The sequence below is a fragment of the Salvia splendens genome, chromosome 12, assembly GCF_004379255.2.
Source record: "Salvia splendens isolate huo1 chromosome 12, SspV2, whole genome shotgun sequence".
NCBI lineage: Eukaryota > Viridiplantae > Streptophyta > Magnoliopsida > Lamiales > Lamiaceae > Salvia > Salvia splendens.
This window is the reverse complement of record NC_056043.1, coordinates 18,689,374-18,709,059: the sequence shown is the minus strand read 5'-3', so window position 1 is coordinate 18,709,059 and position 19,686 is coordinate 18,689,374. Positions and strand designations below refer to the sequence as shown.

The following is a 19,686-nucleotide window of genomic DNA, read 5'->3' as shown; positions in this document are numbered from 1 at the left end:
TATACCGTTCCTTAAACCACTATTTGAGGGCCCCACTGTACTTTTTTACTCCATTCCTTAACTAAGGAACGGAACCTGCAACCCTCCGTTCCTTAGCCGTTCCTTAACCGTTCCTTAAATTACTATTCATTCAATTTCAATTTTTTTTATTTCCAACCCAATTCAATTTAAATAAACACACTTTAAAAAACAAACACACTTTATTAAAAAACACACAACATTAAAAAAAATTACAACTTAAACTTAAAAAAATAAAAAGCACACAATTAAAATCCTAAAAAATAAAAGTACACAATTTTAATAATTTCATCCGCCAAAATTTGCCCAAATGTGCTCAATTAGATCATGTTGGAGTTGGGTGTGGGCACTAGAGTCGCGTGTCCTTGCACGAATAGATAACCGTTCTTGTATAGACGGATGCGCTCCACTTCGAGGCGGACTACTTGCGGTTGAGCTTCCGGGGGATTCGTCGTCGAACCAATTTCCCGCCTCGGGTCCTTCGTCTTGGACAATCATGTTGTGCAAGATTATGCACGTATACATGATGTCGACCATGTTTTCCATGAACCACGTACGAGCCGGGGCTTTGATGATGTTGAAGCGCGCTTAGAGAACCCCGAACGCCCTCTCCACATCCTTGCAAGCAGCCTCCTGCTTCTGCGCAAAAAGAGCTTGCTTTGGGTTCGCAGACCCACTGCACGTCTTCAATAAGGTAGGCCACTTCGGGTAGATGCCATCGGCGAGATAGTACCCCATTTTATAAAGCCGGTTGTTGGCGACGAAGTTGATGGCCGGCACTTTACCATCCAAAACTTCGGTCAAGAGGTCGGACTGGTAGAGCACGTTTACGTCGTTGTTCGACCCGGGGACCCCGAAGTACGCGTGCCAGATCCAAAGGCGGTAGTCGGCAACGACCTCAAGTATAACGGTTGGGTGGGTGCCTTTGTGGCCGCTCGTGTAGGACCCCTTCCACGCCACCGGACAATTCTTCCATTGCCAGTGCATGCAATCGACGCTGCCGAGCATCCCGGGGAATCCGTGCACTGTTTCGTGAAGGTCGAGCAGGAACTGACAATCGGTCGTGCTTGGCCTCCGGAGAAATTCGTCGGTGAAGGCGCCCGGACGCCTTTGCAGAATTTGAGCAAGCACATTCGCCCAGTGCTGTCTCCGATGTGGAGGTATTCGTCGAACATGTCGGCCGTTTGTCCAGTGGCAAGCTGGCGGATTGCTGCAGTACATTTCTGCAGCGTCGTGTGGCTGGGACGGCCGACCGCGTCGTACCCTTCCTGGAAGAACTCTTCTCGGGCTGCCAAAGTATTCGCGATGTGGAGAAATAAAGGTTTCCCCATGCGGAAACGGCGACGGAAGTACGTATCGCCCCATACGTACGGGAGCGTCGTTGGGGCGGCGCGGATTCTTCGGCCTCCCGTCGTCGATCTTCTTCAAGTGATTGTTGCAAAATTTGACGCATTTGTTCAAAAGGATCCATTAGTTTGATTAAATTTGGGAGAAGGAAACGAGAGTTGATTTGAGATGAAAATTGGGGTTGAAATAGAGAGGAATAGATGTGTGTTTGTGATTGATATGAGTATGAAATAGGAGTATTTATAGAGTAAATAAATAAATAAAAATAAAAAAATATATAAAACGGATATAAAAAAACGGTCACATTACCGTTGTAAAAAAAAAAAAATTTTTTTTATTAAATTTGTATTTAAAAAAAAAATTGAATTATTGCGTCACCGGGACGAAGCCCACTCGCGGGGCAGCGAGTGGGCTTCACGCGTCGAATGGGAGGCCGCCACGTCGCCTAGGCGCGTGGCGGAACGTTTCGTTCCGCGTTCCTCCGGAACGGAACGCGGCACGGCATAGGAACGGGGGCGGCACGGAATGGAGACGGAACGCACGCTGCAACGCGTGCCGCCGCGGAACCGTTTCGCCGGAACGGCATAGGAACGGGGGCGGCACAACGTTGCGGGTGCCCTTACGAATACATATAAAATTAATGGGTTTAAGTAAAGTTTTATTGAGTTAATGCGAGTTGACTCATTAAGAATCTGATTTTAATCGTGCAATATCTATTTTAATAATGTAACATCAAGTTTTAATCGTGCAAATCAGGTTTGTGTCGTTATCATATCGTGTCAATCCAAAACGTATCATGCAATATCAAGTTCATGACGTATTCAAGTCATGTACAGGTTTGAAGGTAGTAAGTCGAGTTTGTGCTCAGATTGAGAGTTACCTTAACATAGTGGGTTCGAGTTAGGTCTTATTGGATTCGATCAATATCGAGTTAATTCGATAACTACCCGCCAAACGCACCACTAAGTGACAGTACATAATTGATAACGTGTCAAGACCCATTGTGTCGTCAACGTCAACGGTTCTAAGACTAATTACTGACAACTAAGTACTAGTTAATACTTTAATTAGTATATGTTTCCAAAATTGTAGGGTGCATGCCAATGTTCACGTGAGTGTAAATGTACCTAATTTCAGCCATTTTAATCATGTTCAATTATGTAGGTTGTTGTCAGAATATATCACGGAGGATATTCCCTCCAAGAAGAGAAGATTAGGGAATAATTTATTGATTCAATCATACAATAGCCGAGAATAGATTGATCCTACATTTATGGTATTTACCATAGTTAAGGGCAAGCTTTACCTATATTGTCACGACCGCCCTTTTAGGGTTAATAAATACGGGCGATCGTGAGTAAAAGTATTAAATAAACAGACGAAAAGAATTAGGGTTTCAATCACAAGTTGGACCAACAATTAATATCCCAATAAATAACCAAGAGTTTGATATTATCCAAAATATCCATTATCCTAATAATTAAAGTTGTCGGCCCAAATATATCATAATTAAACGACACGTCACAGCGGAAACAACCAAGAGAAAGAGTGACGCCATGTGTGAAGACACAACGACACTCAAGGTTCAAAGACATCAATAATATATTATATTCATTTGCTCAACACCACCACATCCTCGTCGCCGCTCAACCTGCACATAGGGAAAACACATGCAGGGCTGAGTACTATAAGAATACTCAATGGGCTCATGCCGAAAATATTTTCAATCAAAATATCATTTATCATGCCATACATAAGTAACCATCGGGGTTTAGCTTTAGAAAGGCCCGAGGCACTCAAAATCATTTCCCATTGTAAAAGTCGACTGATCAGTCATTTTCCCATAGACGTTTACCATATCTGCCAATACATGACTTGGAATGTGGCCACAAACCAAGCCACTAGACCGGCCAGCCCGTACGCTAGCACACGATCTACCATAGGTGTACACTAGCCCAAGTAGGGTTTGCGGCCCTACAAGGACCCGAATTCGATTTATATAATAATGGCATAAAGCCACATCAGATAGGCACGTAAAAATCAAATCATAGCATGATAAATACAGTTTCATTTCCATCGACAAAACATTTAGGACGTTGTCCTTATTTAAAAGAAAGCCCACCTCGAGTGCTTAATTTGAAATTACGTTCTTTCCCTTGCGATCACGATTCCCTTGCGATGATTCACCTTTAACAATTTATATAATAATAAATCAACACATTGATTCAAACAACTAACTGAAAATGCATGCATCCTAAGCAAAGTCTTTTATCTCGGTTTATTTCGGTTTTCGGTTATTCGGCGGCGGCTTATGCCCCTAATTCCTCCGTTAGCTCCTCGTATTTTTTCTCCACGATAACAAAATAAAATTCCCAAAATTAATAAAAGTAATTAAATCCCCGCAATTATTTCTCTTCAAATTAATTATTTCCGACATAAGATAAAATTATTCCCTCTTCGAAATATACCGGAGATTAATTAAATATTCGTCACGATTAATTGTCGGGCCAAAACTTAATTCTTTCCCCACCTTATGTCTTCAATTTAATTAATACTCCTACTAAAAGAAGGCCCAAACTTTAAATAGATCACCCAAATTTATTAAGTCCAATTCCATTAAAACAAAAGGCCTAAGATCATCATCCCATTTTAATTTAGAAAGCCCAAAATCAAAATCTCTCATCCTCACTCTCGGTTCTCTCTCTTCTCCCTCCCTCTTCTTCTTTCTCTCTTCTTCTTTCTCTCCCGTCGACAAAATGGATAGATCCGTCGGCTTCTTCCGTTCACCTCACGACGCCGGACGCCGCTGCTGCTGCCGCTCATCGGGGAGAGGCGGCTGTCGCCGGGAGGAGCTGCTGTTGCCGTCCGCGCCGCTGCGCCGTCGCCGTGAGTCGTCTCCAGCCGCTGCGCCGTCGCCGTGAGTCGTCAGACGCGCTGCCTCCTGAACCGCTGCCGCTGCTGCTTGTCGTTCGTCCAACCGTCGCCGGGAGGAGCTGCTGCCGCCTCCAGCCGCTGCCTTCGTCGCCGGTTCGCGCGGCTTCCCGAACTCGCCCCCGAACAGCTCCGAAACGACGACTACCCAGCCCCGATTGCTACCGAACAGACCGGTTCTCACCCAAGTATGTTTCTTTTCGTTCTTAGTTTGATTTTGATTCTCAGAAAGGTTCGATTGGTTTGATTGTGTGATTTGATCGGATAATGATGTGTATGGAGCAGAATGTGATAATTGATGTTTAGAATTGGGTAGGAGATTACCTCTGTGAATTGAGAAATCAACACAGCAAGGATCTGAAAAGTTTGGTTCTTGAAGCTGGAGAATTTGATTACTTGAGTAGAAATTTTGAAGACTTCCTCTGTTTGCTGCAGGGAGAGGAACGAAAATAAGCAGCAATATTATAGAGGAGTAGGAATTTAGAGGAGGAAGATTTGGTTGAGAAGTTGGAGAGATTTGTGGAGAGAGAGGGAGCGTTTTTTCCAACGTGGGGTGAGGGAGGGGATTCGAATTTTTTCCTTTTTTTTTAAAACTTGATTTAGTTGAAAATTTGAATTTATTTGGTATTTTATTTGCAGATTACGGAGGATGAATATCTCATCACGGAGCAGGAAATATATGCATGATCTTTAATTAATATTTGAATTAAAGATATTTTATTTTAATTAGTTTAGTTTAAAACACAGCCCATTGTATTTTATTTTAAATTGTGCAGTCCATAATTTATTTATCACGGACTGGACCTTTATATTATTTATTTAATTTATCGGATCCAACACTGAATTGAGTCCAATAAATATATACCTCACGGAAAGGAATTATTTATATACGCATAATGTTTTATTTCACAAATCTCTAGTCCAACAACAATTAATTTGCCGACAATTAATTCACGGCTTCGCGAAAAAAATAGCATTAAAAACCAGTAAATTAGGGTTCACAAATTAGGTTTAGAAAAACGGGGCGTTACATATATATTGAAGGCTGTAAATTGTAAGCAATATACAAGAAATACAAAAACACATTTCCTACTCTACTGCTCGATTCTAATCATCCTTTCACCATCACGATCCACCTCTCTCGATTACCATCTTTAAGATGGTATCAGAGCAGGACGATTCGAACTCGAGACTCAGAGCAATCTCATCATAGTCTCGATTAGCTTTCCCGACCTTTTGAAACCCTGCAAAACCAACCAACAAACAGGATGTCAGAATCCGAATCCAATAATTCCCAACTTACCAGCCAACCCATAACCCTTTCTGCAGAACAATTCGCAGAACTTGTGAGACTAAGCATGTCTCAAACACCCCCAAAACAACCGTTCCAGACTGAACCCCAACCAGAATCGTTGGGAGATGTACACATACAGACCAAGCTCAATGGGGAGAACTACCCCCTGTGGGCGAAATTAATGGAGAAGGCGATCGGAGGGAAGGGTCTGATTTCTCACATTTCTGGAGTGTCAGACCCCCCTTCCTCAACCGACCCGGCCTACTCAAAATGGATACAAAGAGATCACTGTTGCTTCAACTGGCTTATCAACAACATCGACGCCAGCCTCGTGAACGAGGTTTCCCAATACGAAACGGCTCAAGATCTGTGGGAAAGCTTGGCCGTCACATACGGGAGTGGCGCCGACCCATTCCAAATCGCAGACCTTCACCGTCAAGCATACGGGATGAAACAAGGAAACCTATCCCTGGAAAGTCTATGGCAGAAATTCTAGGAATTATGGATATCCATAGATAGCCGAGACTCGAACCCGATGGATACACCTTCCTCCATCGAGAAATACAATCAGGTTACCCAGCGACATCGGCTGTATCAATTCATATGGGCACTCGACGATAGATACGACAAGATAAAACGGGAAATCCTGAACATGGACCCCATCCCAACAGCCAGAAAGGCCTACGGAATGGTCAGACGGGAGAATGCGAATGAGAAATTGATGAATCCAGACACTAAGGAGTCTGGAATCGGGGCGGGACTAGCCGCTTTCGACCGAACCCGGATGCATACCAGCCACCACCAGCCGCCACCAGCCAACAGAACCTACCGAAGAGACGAGGACAAGAGCAAGCTAGTATGCTCTCACTGTGGGGGTAAGAAGCATACTAAAGACACTTGCTTCCATCTCCACGGCTACCCGGAGTGGTGGGAGGAGATGAAGAAGGCCCGCCAACAGAAAAGCAATCAACGGAGCAATAGCGGCGGCGGAGGGAGAGTGGCAGCAGCCGTCGTCCTCGAGGACCGAGTCACCTACCCCAGTACAACACCGGAGGGCAGCGTCGGTCCACCGAGGGTGAATGGGAACGGCGACAGAAACCAATCGGCGACAGAGGAGAAGGCCATAGCTTCGGCAACAGTTGCAAGAGTTTGGTCTGAAGGTAAAGAAACGAGGGGAGACCTCACCGGCGACAGGCAGACGGCGACGGCGAGGATCCCCACTGAGGAGGACAAGGCGGCGGAGGCTAGGGTGTCGGACCACCAAGCAGCGGCTAGGGTTTCTCACCGAATTGGGGAATTTTGCCCAATTCACTCCCCAAATCCAAAACCTACTTTTTACTCCCCAAATTCACCGAAATCCCACTCCGACCCCCGAGCCGAAAATATCCACCAGATCTTACCCCATGAACCACACAAATTACAAAACCACCCCATAAAATTAAAACCACCCGATTTGCACCCCCCGGAGACCAAAAAATTCCAGTCTGCACCCCACTCAGCAAAAACCTTACAGATTGCACCCCAAATGTTTGAAAAATTCGAAAACTCACCTTCTATTCCCTGTAAAAATTCTTTTGATGCCTTAGCCTTTTCATCCGTGTCACAAACAGGTCCTAAAGATACCCAGTGGATTTTTTACTGCGGGGCCACTGATACCATGTCATTCGATGCTTCAGATTTTCTGAATATCTCAAAATCTAATAAGTCATATGTCCAAACAGCCAGTGGGGATCTAGCCCGGGTCCAAGGGGCCGACACAATCAATATTTCGCCTACTCTACGCCTTTCTAACTGTCTTTTTGTCCCGTCCTTATCACATAAGCTCCTATCCATCAGTCATGTGACGAAGGAGCACCATTGTAAATTACTAATGCAACCGAAATTTTGCATGTTACAGGATATCAAGACGGGGACGATAGTTGGGCGTGGCACTGAGCGACGAGGACTGTACTATGTGGACGAGATAGCCCAACAGAGTGTGGCGATGCTGACTCACGGACTGACAGACAGGCAGGCTTGGCTTTGGCATCGTCGGTTAGGACATCCGTCTATAGGATATATTCGCATGCTTTATCCTAAGTTAGTTAATTCTATGCACTCCTTTCATTGTGAAACTTGCCTGCTAGCCAAAAGCCACAGGCACACCTTTAAGTTGAACAATACGAGAATGAATAAACCATTTGCTTTAATACATTCTGATGTGTGGGGCCCTGCTCCTGTTAGTGGGGGTCAAGTTTTTCGATATTTTGTGTTGTTTATTGATGATTACTCACGTATGACTTGGATATATTTCTTGAAACATAAGTCTGAAGTTTTTGATAAATTCACCCAATTCTATGCCCTAGTCCAAACCCAGTATAACCAAACAATTCAGATCTTGCGGTCGGATAACGGGGGGGAATTTGTCAACAAAAAAATGCAAGACTTCTTTCGGGAAAAGGGATTAGTTCATCAAACATCTTGTGCGTACACTCCTGAACAGAATGGGGTCGCCGAAAGGAAAAATAGGTATATACTTGAAATTACCAGAGCCCTTTTAATCGAGTCCAGGATACCCAAATCGTTTTGGCCTGAAGCCATTGCTACGGCTGTCTACCTTATAAACCGATTACCTACAGGGACTCTAGAATTCAAATCACCCTTAGACCTTTTTTCCACACACTTCGAACTACCTTCTTCCCTGTCTCTAGAACCCAGGGTGTTCGGGTGTACTGTCTTCGTGCACATCCCGAAGCAGGATCGTACCAAATTTTCCCCATGTGCTCTCAAATGTGTCTTCCTGGGTTACGGAAAAAACCAGAAAGGGTATAGATGTTACGACCCAACCACTAGAACCATGCATACCACTATGAATTGCGATTTTGTTGAGGATAAGTACTTCTATAGCCAATCTAGTAGTCAGGGGGAGACACAACCTTCGGATAATCATCCAAACAGTGACCTACCAAATTGGCTATCAACACCCATGCCTTCCGACCCAAGGGAAATCCAATCAGGGGGAGAACCGCAGCCACCGCAGCCACAACCAAGTCCTGTCACAGACGTCGGTCCAACAGAGGAGGTTAGCCACACCACCGGGCCGTCACTTCCAATAGTGCAGGACGAGGAGCAAAGTGGCAACATCCAAATATCACCCTCGTCACCAAATCCTGAGGTAACTAGTTCACATATTGAGGCATCTTTGGAAATCACTAATCCTGACAGGAACAGTGAAGCCGAAAGTGGAATCAGTAGAGGATGTGATAATATGGGACAACCGTACGAGTTACCCACTAGGAGTACAAGAGGAGTTCCACCTCGAAGATACTCACCTGAATGGAAAGGAAGAAAAGCCAGATATGCAGTAGCGAATATTGCCCAAGGACAGATGTCAGAGATGGCTCGTGCATTCGAAGCTGCCCTTTATGAGGAGGAAGAAATTCCACAGTCATTCGAAGAAGCGTCAAAACACAAGCATTGGAGAGAGGCCATGAAGAAGCAAATAGATGCCCTCGTCACAAATGGAACATGGGAGAAGTGCACACTACCTAACGGAAAGAAGCCGGTTGGATGTAGATGGATATTCACTATCAAAAGGAGAGCAGATGGTTCAATCGAGAGATATAAGGCGAGACTTGTGGCAAAAGGATACACTCAAGTGTACGGAATAGATTATGAAGAGACCTTCTCCCCTGTTGCAAAGTTGAACACTGTTCGAGCTCTGCTATCTGTGGCAGCGTGTAAAGATTGGCCCCTACACCAGTTTGACGTCACCAATGCCTTTCTTCATGGAGAATTGGAAGAAAACAAGGAAGTCTATATGGAAGTTCCGCCTGGTTGTTCGGCAGAATTTGGAGCTGGCCAAGTGTGTCGTCTGAGGAAAACACTATACGGACTCAAGCAATCGCCAAGAGTCTGGTTTGGGAGGTTTTGCCAGGCCATGGTTAAACAAGGGTTTAAACAAAGTCAATCAGACCATACACTCTTCACGAAGAAACGAGGAGACAAGATAACCTGCCTAATTATCTATGTGGACGACATGATTATCACGGGAGATGACAGTGAAGAAATTCAAAGCCTAAGAGAGAACCTGTTCAAGGAATTTACGATGAAAGACCTTGGAGCATTGAAGTATTTTCTTGGAATCGAAGTATTGAGATCTAGACACGGAATATTCCTGAGACAGAAGAAGTATGTCCTGGATCTGTTGGCAGAAACAGGATTATTGGAGTGCAAACCGGCGGAGACTCCTATGATCACAAACCACGGCTTGAAGATGGAAGAAGGAGCCGACCTTACTGATCGAGAACGGTATCAACGGCTGGTAGGTAAGCTTATATACTTATCACACACACGGCCATATATCACTTATGCAGTTGGTGTCGTCAGTCAGTTCATGCACCAACCACATGGAAGCTGCCTTAAGAATCGTTCGATACCTGAAAGGGACGGTAGGCTACGGAGTATTCTTGGCCAAAAGGGAAGACCTTGAGATCGACGGATACACTGACGCTGATTGGGCAAGTAATCCCGTCGATAGAAAGTCCACGGGTGGCTACTTCACCTTTGTTGGGGGCAATCTTGTTACATGGAGGAGCAAGAAACAGAAAGTGGTAGCCTTATCAAGTGCCGAGGTAGAATTCAGAGGCATTAAAAGTGGACTTATGGAAATCATGTGGTTGAGGAGACTACTGACAGAGATTGGCTACCCACCGACACAAAAAAACCAATTATTTTGTGACAATAAGGCAGCGATCGGTATCTCAGAGAATCCGATGCAACACGACAGAACGAAACATGTAGAAGTCGACAGGCACTTCATCAAGGAAAATCTAGAGGCAGGCACCATTGAGTTCCTGTTTGTACGATCAGAAGAACAGTTGGCAGACATCTTGACCAAAGCAGTACACCCAAAGGCCTTCAAGGAAATTTTGGGCAAGTTGAGTATCGGGGATACCGTTTCTCAACTTGAGGGGGAGTGTCAGAATATATCACGGAGGATATTCCCTCCAAGAAGAGAAGATTAGGGAATAATTTATTGATTCAATCATACAATAGCCGAGAATAGATTGATCCTACATTTATGGTATTTACCATAGTTAAGGGCAAGCTTTACCTATATATTGAAGGCTGTAAATTGTAAGCAATATACAAGAAATACAAAAACACATTCCCTACTCTACTGCTCGATTCTAATCATCCTTTCACCATCACGATCCACCTCTCTCGATTACCATCTTTAAGAGTTGTGACAGAGTGATTAAAGAGATGAAGTTTGCAGAGGAATTAGCTTCGCAAATGGTGGAAGAATGGCGGGCTGCATACATGGACTACAACACCCTCAAACATGCTCTCCAAAATCTGGTGAAGCCAACAAGTGTATCAACAAACAATGACGATGACCAAAATTATTACCACGGATTGGAGCTCGAATTTTTCACCAAACTCGAGGACGAGTTCAACAAGGCCGTGAATTTCTACAAGGATAAGCTGCAACGGCTGAAGGTGGAGGCACATGATCTCACCTTGAAGAACCAAGGTTAGAAGATTTTCATCTTTGGAATTTGGTTGTTTGACCCCATTTTTTAGGTACTAGTTTTGTAGTTCACTCAAAATTAAATCAGTTTTGTTCTTAAAGTTTGTGTGCTGTTTTTTCATATTAAGTTGGGAGTGCATTTGGACATAAGTCAAGAAGTGGAATTGAGACAGGACTACATCAAAATTTACAAACAGGTTCGACATTTGAGAAGCTTCTGGTAAGAAACTACTACTTGTTTTTTTCTTGCTGTGATTGGAGTAGTTCAATTGTGCTGAGCTAAATGCTAAATGTATGCAGTTCGTCGAATATTCTTGCCTTCTCGAAAATAATGAACAAGTACGACAAGGTATATCCACACGAGATAAGTGTTTCTTAATGTTTATCATTCTTTGCATCGTATGCTCTCAAAGATGTCGGCTTATTATGTCACGACCGCCCTTCTAGGGTATAATAAATGCGGCGATCGTGACGTAACAGGACTTAAATGCAATCCAAGAAAAGGGCTAGGGTTTTATAAAAAGGGGTTTGACCAAGGAAATAAATGAATAATTAAGTATAAGAAAAGAAGGTCACGCTTTAGCAATGAACCCAATGAAGAATAACTATCATATTTTAGGTCAAAATGGCAAGGCTCAAAATAATCCAAAACGTAACATGTCTCAATATCCCTAACAAGAATCCAATAGTTTCAGTATCAACCCAAAGATAAGAGTAATCATGTTTTAGCGGAAGCATCCAAGGGAAAAGTGAAGTCATGTGTGAAGACACGACGACACTCGGAGTTTCAAGACAGTCTCATAATTTTAATTAATTTGCTCAACACCGCCAACCGCTCGTCGCCGCTCAACCTGCACATAAGGAAAACACATGCAGGGCAGAGTACTATAATAATACTCAGTGGACTCATACCGAAAACATTTTTAATAAAAGTATTATTTATCATGCCATACATAAGTAACCATCATGGTTTTATCTTTAGAAATGCCCGAGGCACTCAAAATCATTTCCCATTGCAAAAGTCGACTGATCAGTCATGTTCCCATAGACGTTAGCCATATCTGCCAATACATGACATGGAATGTGGCCACAAACCAAGTCACTAGACCGGCCAGCCCGTACGCTAGCACACAGTCTACCATAGGTGTACACTAATCCAAGTAAGGTTTGCGGCCCTAGGAGGACCCAAATTCGATTTAAATAATAGTGACAAAAGTCACATCAGATAGGCACGTTAAAATTAAAATACCGCATGATAAATATAGTTGCATTCCCATCGATAAGATATTTAGGACATGGTCCTTATTTAAAAGAAAGCCCACCTCGACGGCTTAGATCTCAAGCACTTTCTTCCCCTTGCTAACACGCTGATAGCGCGAGTTATCACCTTTAAAATTTATGTGTATCACAAATCAGTCCCAATTATCGACTCAAAACCATGCATGTCCCCAACGTTTCCCTTTTCCTATCAATTCGTTTTATCAACATAAGGAAACACACCATAGCATACATTAACGCACAACACATCACTACATCATAGAATGGGTTTCTTAACACATATGCATCATGTATATTGTAACGCCCCACTTTTTGAACCCTAATTTTCGAACCCTAAAATTTTGCATTAAATATTTTAATGCCGTGAAGTATGTGGATTTATTGACGAGTGAATTAATTGCATGTTTTCCGTATGACCTAATTGCGTTTTGGAATTGAGATTTGATTTGATTAGTCAAATCCGTTGAGCATATGACATGGCTGTTGAATACTCAAAGATGTGGAACATATGACGAGGCTATTGAAAAGTCAAAGTGTTGAGAACATGTGGTGGAAGTGAAAATGGTTGAATTTATGACATGGCTATTTGAATAATTGATGCGGGGTAAAATATATTGCGGTGAATTATTTTCCTAAGGGTGAGTGAGATTAAATAGGATCATCAATAATTATCTTGCCCATTTTTATTTGGAATTTTCGACCACTATTAATTATTGGAGAGAAATTCTATTTTCCTAGATTTAATTTTTTGATTGGGATAATTATCCAAATTAAATCTAAAGCCCGATTATTCCTTATTCTCTCCATGAAAAAAATCGACACCTATGCCTTATACCATGGAGATTTCGAAAATCTCCTACTTATGGGAGAAGGAAATTATTCCTTTATATTAATTGACCTCCTATTTATTTCCTCCCATTAATAGATTGGAATATCCTAGCAAATCTTGTCTTACCTCATTCAAATTAAAGATTTGAAATTTATTCCTTGTGGAAGGAACATAATATACGCCTACTTCCTATTCTTTTGGGAGGATTATTATTAATTTCCTGCTCCGTATTATTTTATTATACTCCGTGAAATATAAAATTAAACCATAGGGTAATTAAATAGCCCATGATTTCGAAATTTTCCCCTTATTCCTCCCCAAGAATCACGTCAATTCTTTCCCCACCAAATCTCCTCCATATCTTCATGTAATTATTTGAAGATTTTATTCTAACTCTATAAATAAGAGATAAAACAAACCCCAAACCCTAGCCCCCACAAATCTACACGCCTCCCTCCTCATTCCACACACCACTTTTCTCCTCCCCACACCTCTCCCACTTGTTCTTCTACTCCACTCAAGATCTTTTCATCCTTGCCAAGAGTTGTTGAAGAATCAAGATTTATATTTGTTCTACCGATCGTTTCAATCAAGAAAGGTACAATCGAACTTTTTTTTCATCCTCTCCATTCAAACATTGTTTTGACTCTCTCATGCATATATTGTAGGGATTTCAAATCTAGGAATTTAATCGGTGGGAATTCGTGTCCGAATGAGAACAAATTGCGAATATGCGTTTTGAATGAATTTGTGTGAAGTCTAAATGAATCATGGGTGAATGATGTGTGACTATATGGGAACATGATTGTGAGAACCTTTTTAAGCATGGTTGTGTGCTGGAAGCATAAAAAGGTTGTGTTTGGATGAATGAGGATAAAACCCTAATTCGAATTTTGAAGCATGAAATCTGTAGTGTTCGGATAGTAGGTTCCGACACATGTTTGACTAAACAAACGAACTTCTTTTTATACGATTCTTTTTTCTGAGTAACCCTCAATGTGTCTTCGGTGTCGTGTGTGAATTGCAACCTATTTGGACGAAAGATGAATATTTGGTGAATTTTTGAAGTTGACTGTGCAGTTCTGCCAGAAATTGTTTTTCTCGAGCAGTGAGTTACGTTTTCGATTTGACCGACCTAAAAAGATTATTTTGATGTAAAATTTTAACTGAATGATATTCGACGTGTATACTGTATTTTGGGAAAGTTTCAGCCCCAACGGAGGCCGGATGAATTTTAAATGATTTTTACAAAATGACCGCGCTTTTCTGCCAGATTTCTATCCTTGCGAAAATAACGATGTTGTTGTGTTTTAAATGATATACATGATATGTATGTGTTAAGGAACCCACTCTATGATGAAATGATGTGTTATTCGATGATGCATGCTACGGTGTGCTTCCTTTTGTTGTTGGGGACATGCATAATTATGAGTCAATGTTTTTGACTGATTGGTAATACATATTATCTAAAGGTGATAACTCGTGCACGAAGCGTGATAACAAAGGGAAAGAAGTACTTAAGGTCTAAACGGTCGAGGTGGGCTTTCTTTTAACTAAGGACAATGTCCTAAATACCTTATCGGTGGAAATTACTATGTTTATCATGCCGTATTTTGTTTTAACATGCCTATTTGATGTGGCTTTTGCCACTAGTAATTAAATCGAATTCGGGTCCTCGTAGGGCCGCAAACCCTACTTGGATTAGTGTACACCTATGGTAGATCGTGTGCTAGCGTACGGGCTGGCCGGTCTAGTGACCTGGTTTGCGGCCGCATTCTTTGTCATGTATTGACAGATATGGCTAACGTCTATGGGAAAATGACTGATCAGTCGACTTTTACTATGGGAAATGATTTTGAGTGCCCCAGGCCTTTCTAAAGCTAAACCCCGATGGTTACTTACGTATGGCATGATAAATTATATTTTTTTTACTAAAAAAATGTTTTCGGCATGAGCCACTGAGTATTATTTTTATAGTACTCAGCCATGGATGTGTTTTCCATATGTGCAGGTTGAGCGGCGACGAGCGGTTGGTGGTGTTGAGCAAATATCAATAAAAACTATGGTTGTCTTGAAACACCGAGTGTCGTTGTGTCTTCACACATGACTTCACTCTTCTCTTGGATGCTTCCGCTGTGACACTTCCTTTACTTGTCTTTTATTAAACTTTGAAGCTGTCTATTTGAATGTTCGAAAACTTGGTATCTTTTGAATAATGTCAAACCCTTGGTCGTTTTATTAATTCTGGGTCAAACCTTTATTGAAACCCTAGTTTTCTATGTCTGTTCTTTAAGTTCTTTAATCACGATTGCCCGCATTTATTAACCCTAAAGGGCGGTCGTGACATATATCATTCAAAGCTTAACAACATAGATTGTTTTTGCATGACTTAAATGTGGCAGAAGAGCGCAGTCATTTTTGTAAAACTCGTTAAAAATCCTTCCGACCTCCGTTGGGGCTGAAATTTTACCACAATACAGTAGATATATCAAAGATCATCCAGTTAAAATTTCACAAAAAATCACATCCTTAGGTCGGTCAAATAAAAAACGAAACTCACTGGTCGAGAATACAAATTCTGACAGTACTGCGCAGTCGACTTCAAAAATTCATTAAAACTCCATCTTTCGACCAAAAAGGCTGATATTCACACAGAAGGCACCTTGAAGTGTACTCAGTTAAAATATCGCACCAAAATAAGATCGTTTGGTCAGTCAAACACACGTCAGAATCTACTATCCGAACACCACAGTTGTCATGCTTCCAAATTTTGAATTAGGGTTTATCAAATATTCATCCCAACATATATTCATACTTACAACACATAATCATGCTTCAAAAAGATCTCACCATCATGTTCTCATATATTCACATAGCATTCACCACAAATCATCCACAAGTTCATTCATAAACAACCTAAATGCATATACATATCCTTTTTTTCATGCAACCATCAATCCCACCCGATTAAATATTAGATCTACGATCTCTACACTTATTATATGCATGATGGAATCAAAATCAAGGTTTCAATGGAGAGGATGAGGAAAAGAAATTCAATTATACCTTTCTTGATCAAAAGCAATCGGTAGAAACAAAGTATAATCTTGATTCTTCAACAATTCTTGAAGCTTCAACTTAAATTCTTCTCAAAAGATGAAGAATTTATGGAGAAAAATAGAAGAAAAATTGGGAGAGAGTGGGAAGAGGAGAGTGGCGTGAGGGAGAGGGAGTAGGCGTGCAGTTAGTGGGGTTAGGGTTAGGGTTTTCTCATGTATTTATAGAGATTAAGAATATAATCCCACAATTAAATAATTAGAGATTTGAGAAGATATGGGGAATTGGCGTGAAATCTGGAGAGAAATAAGAGGATTTTCGAATTTAGACTATTTAATTAGCCTATGATTTAATTTGGTATTTCACGGAGTAGAATAAAATGCTACGCAGCAGAAAATAATAAATCCTCCCAATAAATAGTGAGTAGGCGATTTTTATATATATTCTCCCACAAGGAATTAAATTCAAATTCAAATCCTAATTTAAATAGGATATGTCAAGATCTCCTTAGATATGATAAGATTTGCTAGTATGTTTATATTTATTCATGGAAGGGAATAAATAAGGGATCAAAATATATAATGAATAATTTCCTCCTCCCATAAATAGGAGAATTTCGAAATCTCCATGGTGTAAGGCATATGTGTTGTTTTTCTCATGGAGAGAATAAGGAATAATCGGACTTTGGATTTAATTTGGATAAATATCTCAAGCAATTAATTAAATCCAAGGAAAAATAGGATTTCTTCTCCAATAATAACAGGGGTCGAAAATACCAAATGAATACTGATGCTCCTATTTAATCTCACTCATCCCTTAAGAAATAATTTGCCACAATATATTTCACCCCGCATAGATTATTCACACAGCCACGTCACAATTTCAACCATTTTCACTTCCACCACATATTCTCAACACTTTGACCTTTCAATGGCCACATCATATGTTCCACATCTTTGATTATTCAACAGCCACATCATATGCTCAACGGATTTGACTAATCAAATCAAATCTAAATTCCAAAACGCAATTAGGTCACACAGAAAACATGCAATTAATTCACTCATCATTTAATTCACATACTTCACGACATTAAAAGCATTAAATGCAAAAATTTTATGCTTCGCAAATTAGGGTTCCGAAAGTGGAGCGTTACATATTATGTTTCAGATTGCTTCAGGAGTGCTTCAAATGTTTACTTACAGATGCTTGATAATTCATTTCGTGCCAACTCTAACGAGGTATGTATTTTTAGGTTTACAAGCTTTTTCATTGAAAATTGTTTCGATCCTCTTCTTGGTCTAAGGTGTACGAGCTCATGGAAAGACTAGAGGCCGCATTCATCGAGTGGTTTGCACAAGGAAATCGTGGAAAAGGGAAGAAATCGTTGAGGCTAGGAGAAAAAAGGGAGAAGCACAGAATAACATTCCTCCTTGGTAAGTTTGTATGATAATGCAACCACTTGAAATTGTTGTTGGAAACGATGTATCTTCACTTGCAGGTCTATTTACAGGCTGCTCGGTAGCACTAGTGATAGCCGTTATTGTCTCAATGCATGCTCGGGATCTTCTCAATCACACGGGACGAGATGAGTACATGGAGAGCATATTTCCACTCTACAGTATGCCTACAAAAACAAACACTCCGCAGCCACCACCATTTCTTGATCATCATTGATACAACTGGTTTGGATTCATCGTCCTACACTTACTCATGTACGGGTCGAATGCCTATCTTTGGAGGCGATTTCGTGTGAACTAGTACTAGAGATGCCCACCGGTTCCGGTTCCGGCGGTTAACCGGCGAACCGGAACCGTGGCGATTTCCTCAAACCGGAACCGTCGCAATTCGAACCGCGGTCTTCAAGATTTTTCGAACCGGAACTATCACCGAACCGCCGGTTCGGGCGCGGAAACCAAGGCGTCAGGGAGGAGGCCGAGGGAAAACTTTTCATGCGTTAAAACCGGCCGGTTCCGGCGGTTAACAGCCGGTTAACCGTGAAAACCCGCGGTTAACCGCTGGTTCGGTGGCTTTCGGTGACGGCGCGGGACTCGAGGCGACATGCCGCAGGTTTTGGCATACGGTTTGTTGGCCGAACCGGCGGTTTTGCCGCCAAAACCGCCGGTTTTCCGACAAATTCAATTTTTTTTTCGGATTTCAAATTCAAATTCTTCCATTTTCCCCTCATTTTTATCTATAAATACCCCCTCTATCCTTATTTACATTCACCTCACTCTTGTGTTAATAAGAGTTTCTCTCTTCAATCTCTCAATTCTCTCTCTTTGTCTCCAATTTATTATTTGTGTTATTGTGCTTCCATTTAATTACTCAAGTGCTACTTGTATATGTATTGTATCGTTGTCTGTTACAACTCAAATTCAATAAAATTGATATCATTTTCATCTTATTCGTCTTATTTCAATTTAAATTATCCATTGCCTTGTTCCAATTTATTGTATAAGTCCAAATTTCAAATTAAAAAAAAAATCGAACCGCGAAACCGCCGATTTTCGAACCGGAACCGTGTAAACCGCCGGAAAACCGGCGGTTCCGAACCGGAACCGGAACCGGAACCGGAACCGAGAAATAGCCTCACGGTCCGGTTCCGACTTCGACCAAACCGGAACCGCCGGTTTTCGAACCATGGGCAACACTTACTACCCTTCTATTATTGGATTCACAGAAGAAACAGATCTAAGCTTTAGAAAAGTGCTCCTTCTTGCTTCTGCACTATCCGTGCTCTCGTTGGCAGCTGTGCTTTCAAACCTTGACATGGAGATGGATCTCAGAACAATGAAGTATAGTACAGTTACAGAACTAGTTCCATTAACATTAGTCCTTGTAAGATTCTTGAAAAAAATAAAAATTCCACTCATCAATCTTCTTGATTAACAAGATTTTGGCTTATAAACGGTGCATTATTTGCAGCTGGTACTTCTTGTCACCTTCTGCCCTTTCAATATTCTTTATCATTCGAGCCGGTTCTTCTTCCTCCGCCATGCGTGGCACTGTGCTTCTGCTCCACTACAAAAGGTCCTTACATTCCAAAACAGTACAATCTTTCAATCAAACTTCAATTTCTTTTCTCCCTTCTCATTTCTCTGTTTTTAAATGGTTTTTAGGGAACTTTTACTGATTTCTTCTTGGAAGATCAGCTAACAAGCCAGGTTTGAATCTACTTTACACAATACCACAATTGAATAACACATTAATCTAAATTAATATTCATGTGATAAGGTTCAAGCAATCAGAAGCTTGCTTTTCTATCTCTTCTACTACACGATGGGAGATTTCACCACGAGATCAAATGCGTTTCTTAACCAGAAATTATACAAGGCTTTGTACATTGTTGTTGCAATCATCCCATCATGGTGGCGTCTTCTTCAGTGCCTTTGTCGTTTGTATGAGGAGTGTTAG

General features: G+C 41.5%; 1 protein-coding gene across 1 annotated transcript; it reads left to right on the top strand.

Moving 5' to 3' along the window:
- The first annotated feature begins 17,387 nt into the window (after positions 1 to 17,387).
- On the top strand, positions 17,388 to 19,686 carry LOC121757657 (phosphate transporter PHO1 homolog 7-like). The gene is made up of 8 exons (XM_042153170.1): positions 17,388 to 17,510; positions 17,576 to 17,705; positions 17,771 to 17,892; positions 17,953 to 18,025; positions 18,926 to 19,110; positions 19,198 to 19,302; positions 19,392 to 19,436; positions 19,507 to 19,686. Exons 1-8 carry the CDS (start codon positions 17,388 to 17,390, stop codon positions 19,684 to 19,686), a joined length of 963 nt encoding a protein of 320 aa, XP_042009104.1.

What these genes read in the sequence shown, in the direction of transcription:
- LOC121757657 (XM_042153170.1), top strand. Translation starts at nt 17,388, where the DNA reads ATGCTTCGCAAATTAGGGTTCCGAAAGTGGAGCGTTACATATTATGTT. An exon ending in TTCGTGCCAACTCTAACGAG is followed by an intron (nt 17,511 to 17,575) that starts GTATGTATTTTT and finishes TCTTGGTCTAAG; the next exon opens with GTGTACGAGCTCATGGAAAG. An exon ending in GCATATTTCCACTCTACAGT is followed by an intron (nt 17,893 to 17,952) that starts ATGCCTACAAAA and finishes CATTGATACAAC; the next exon opens with TGGTTTGGATTCATCGTCCT.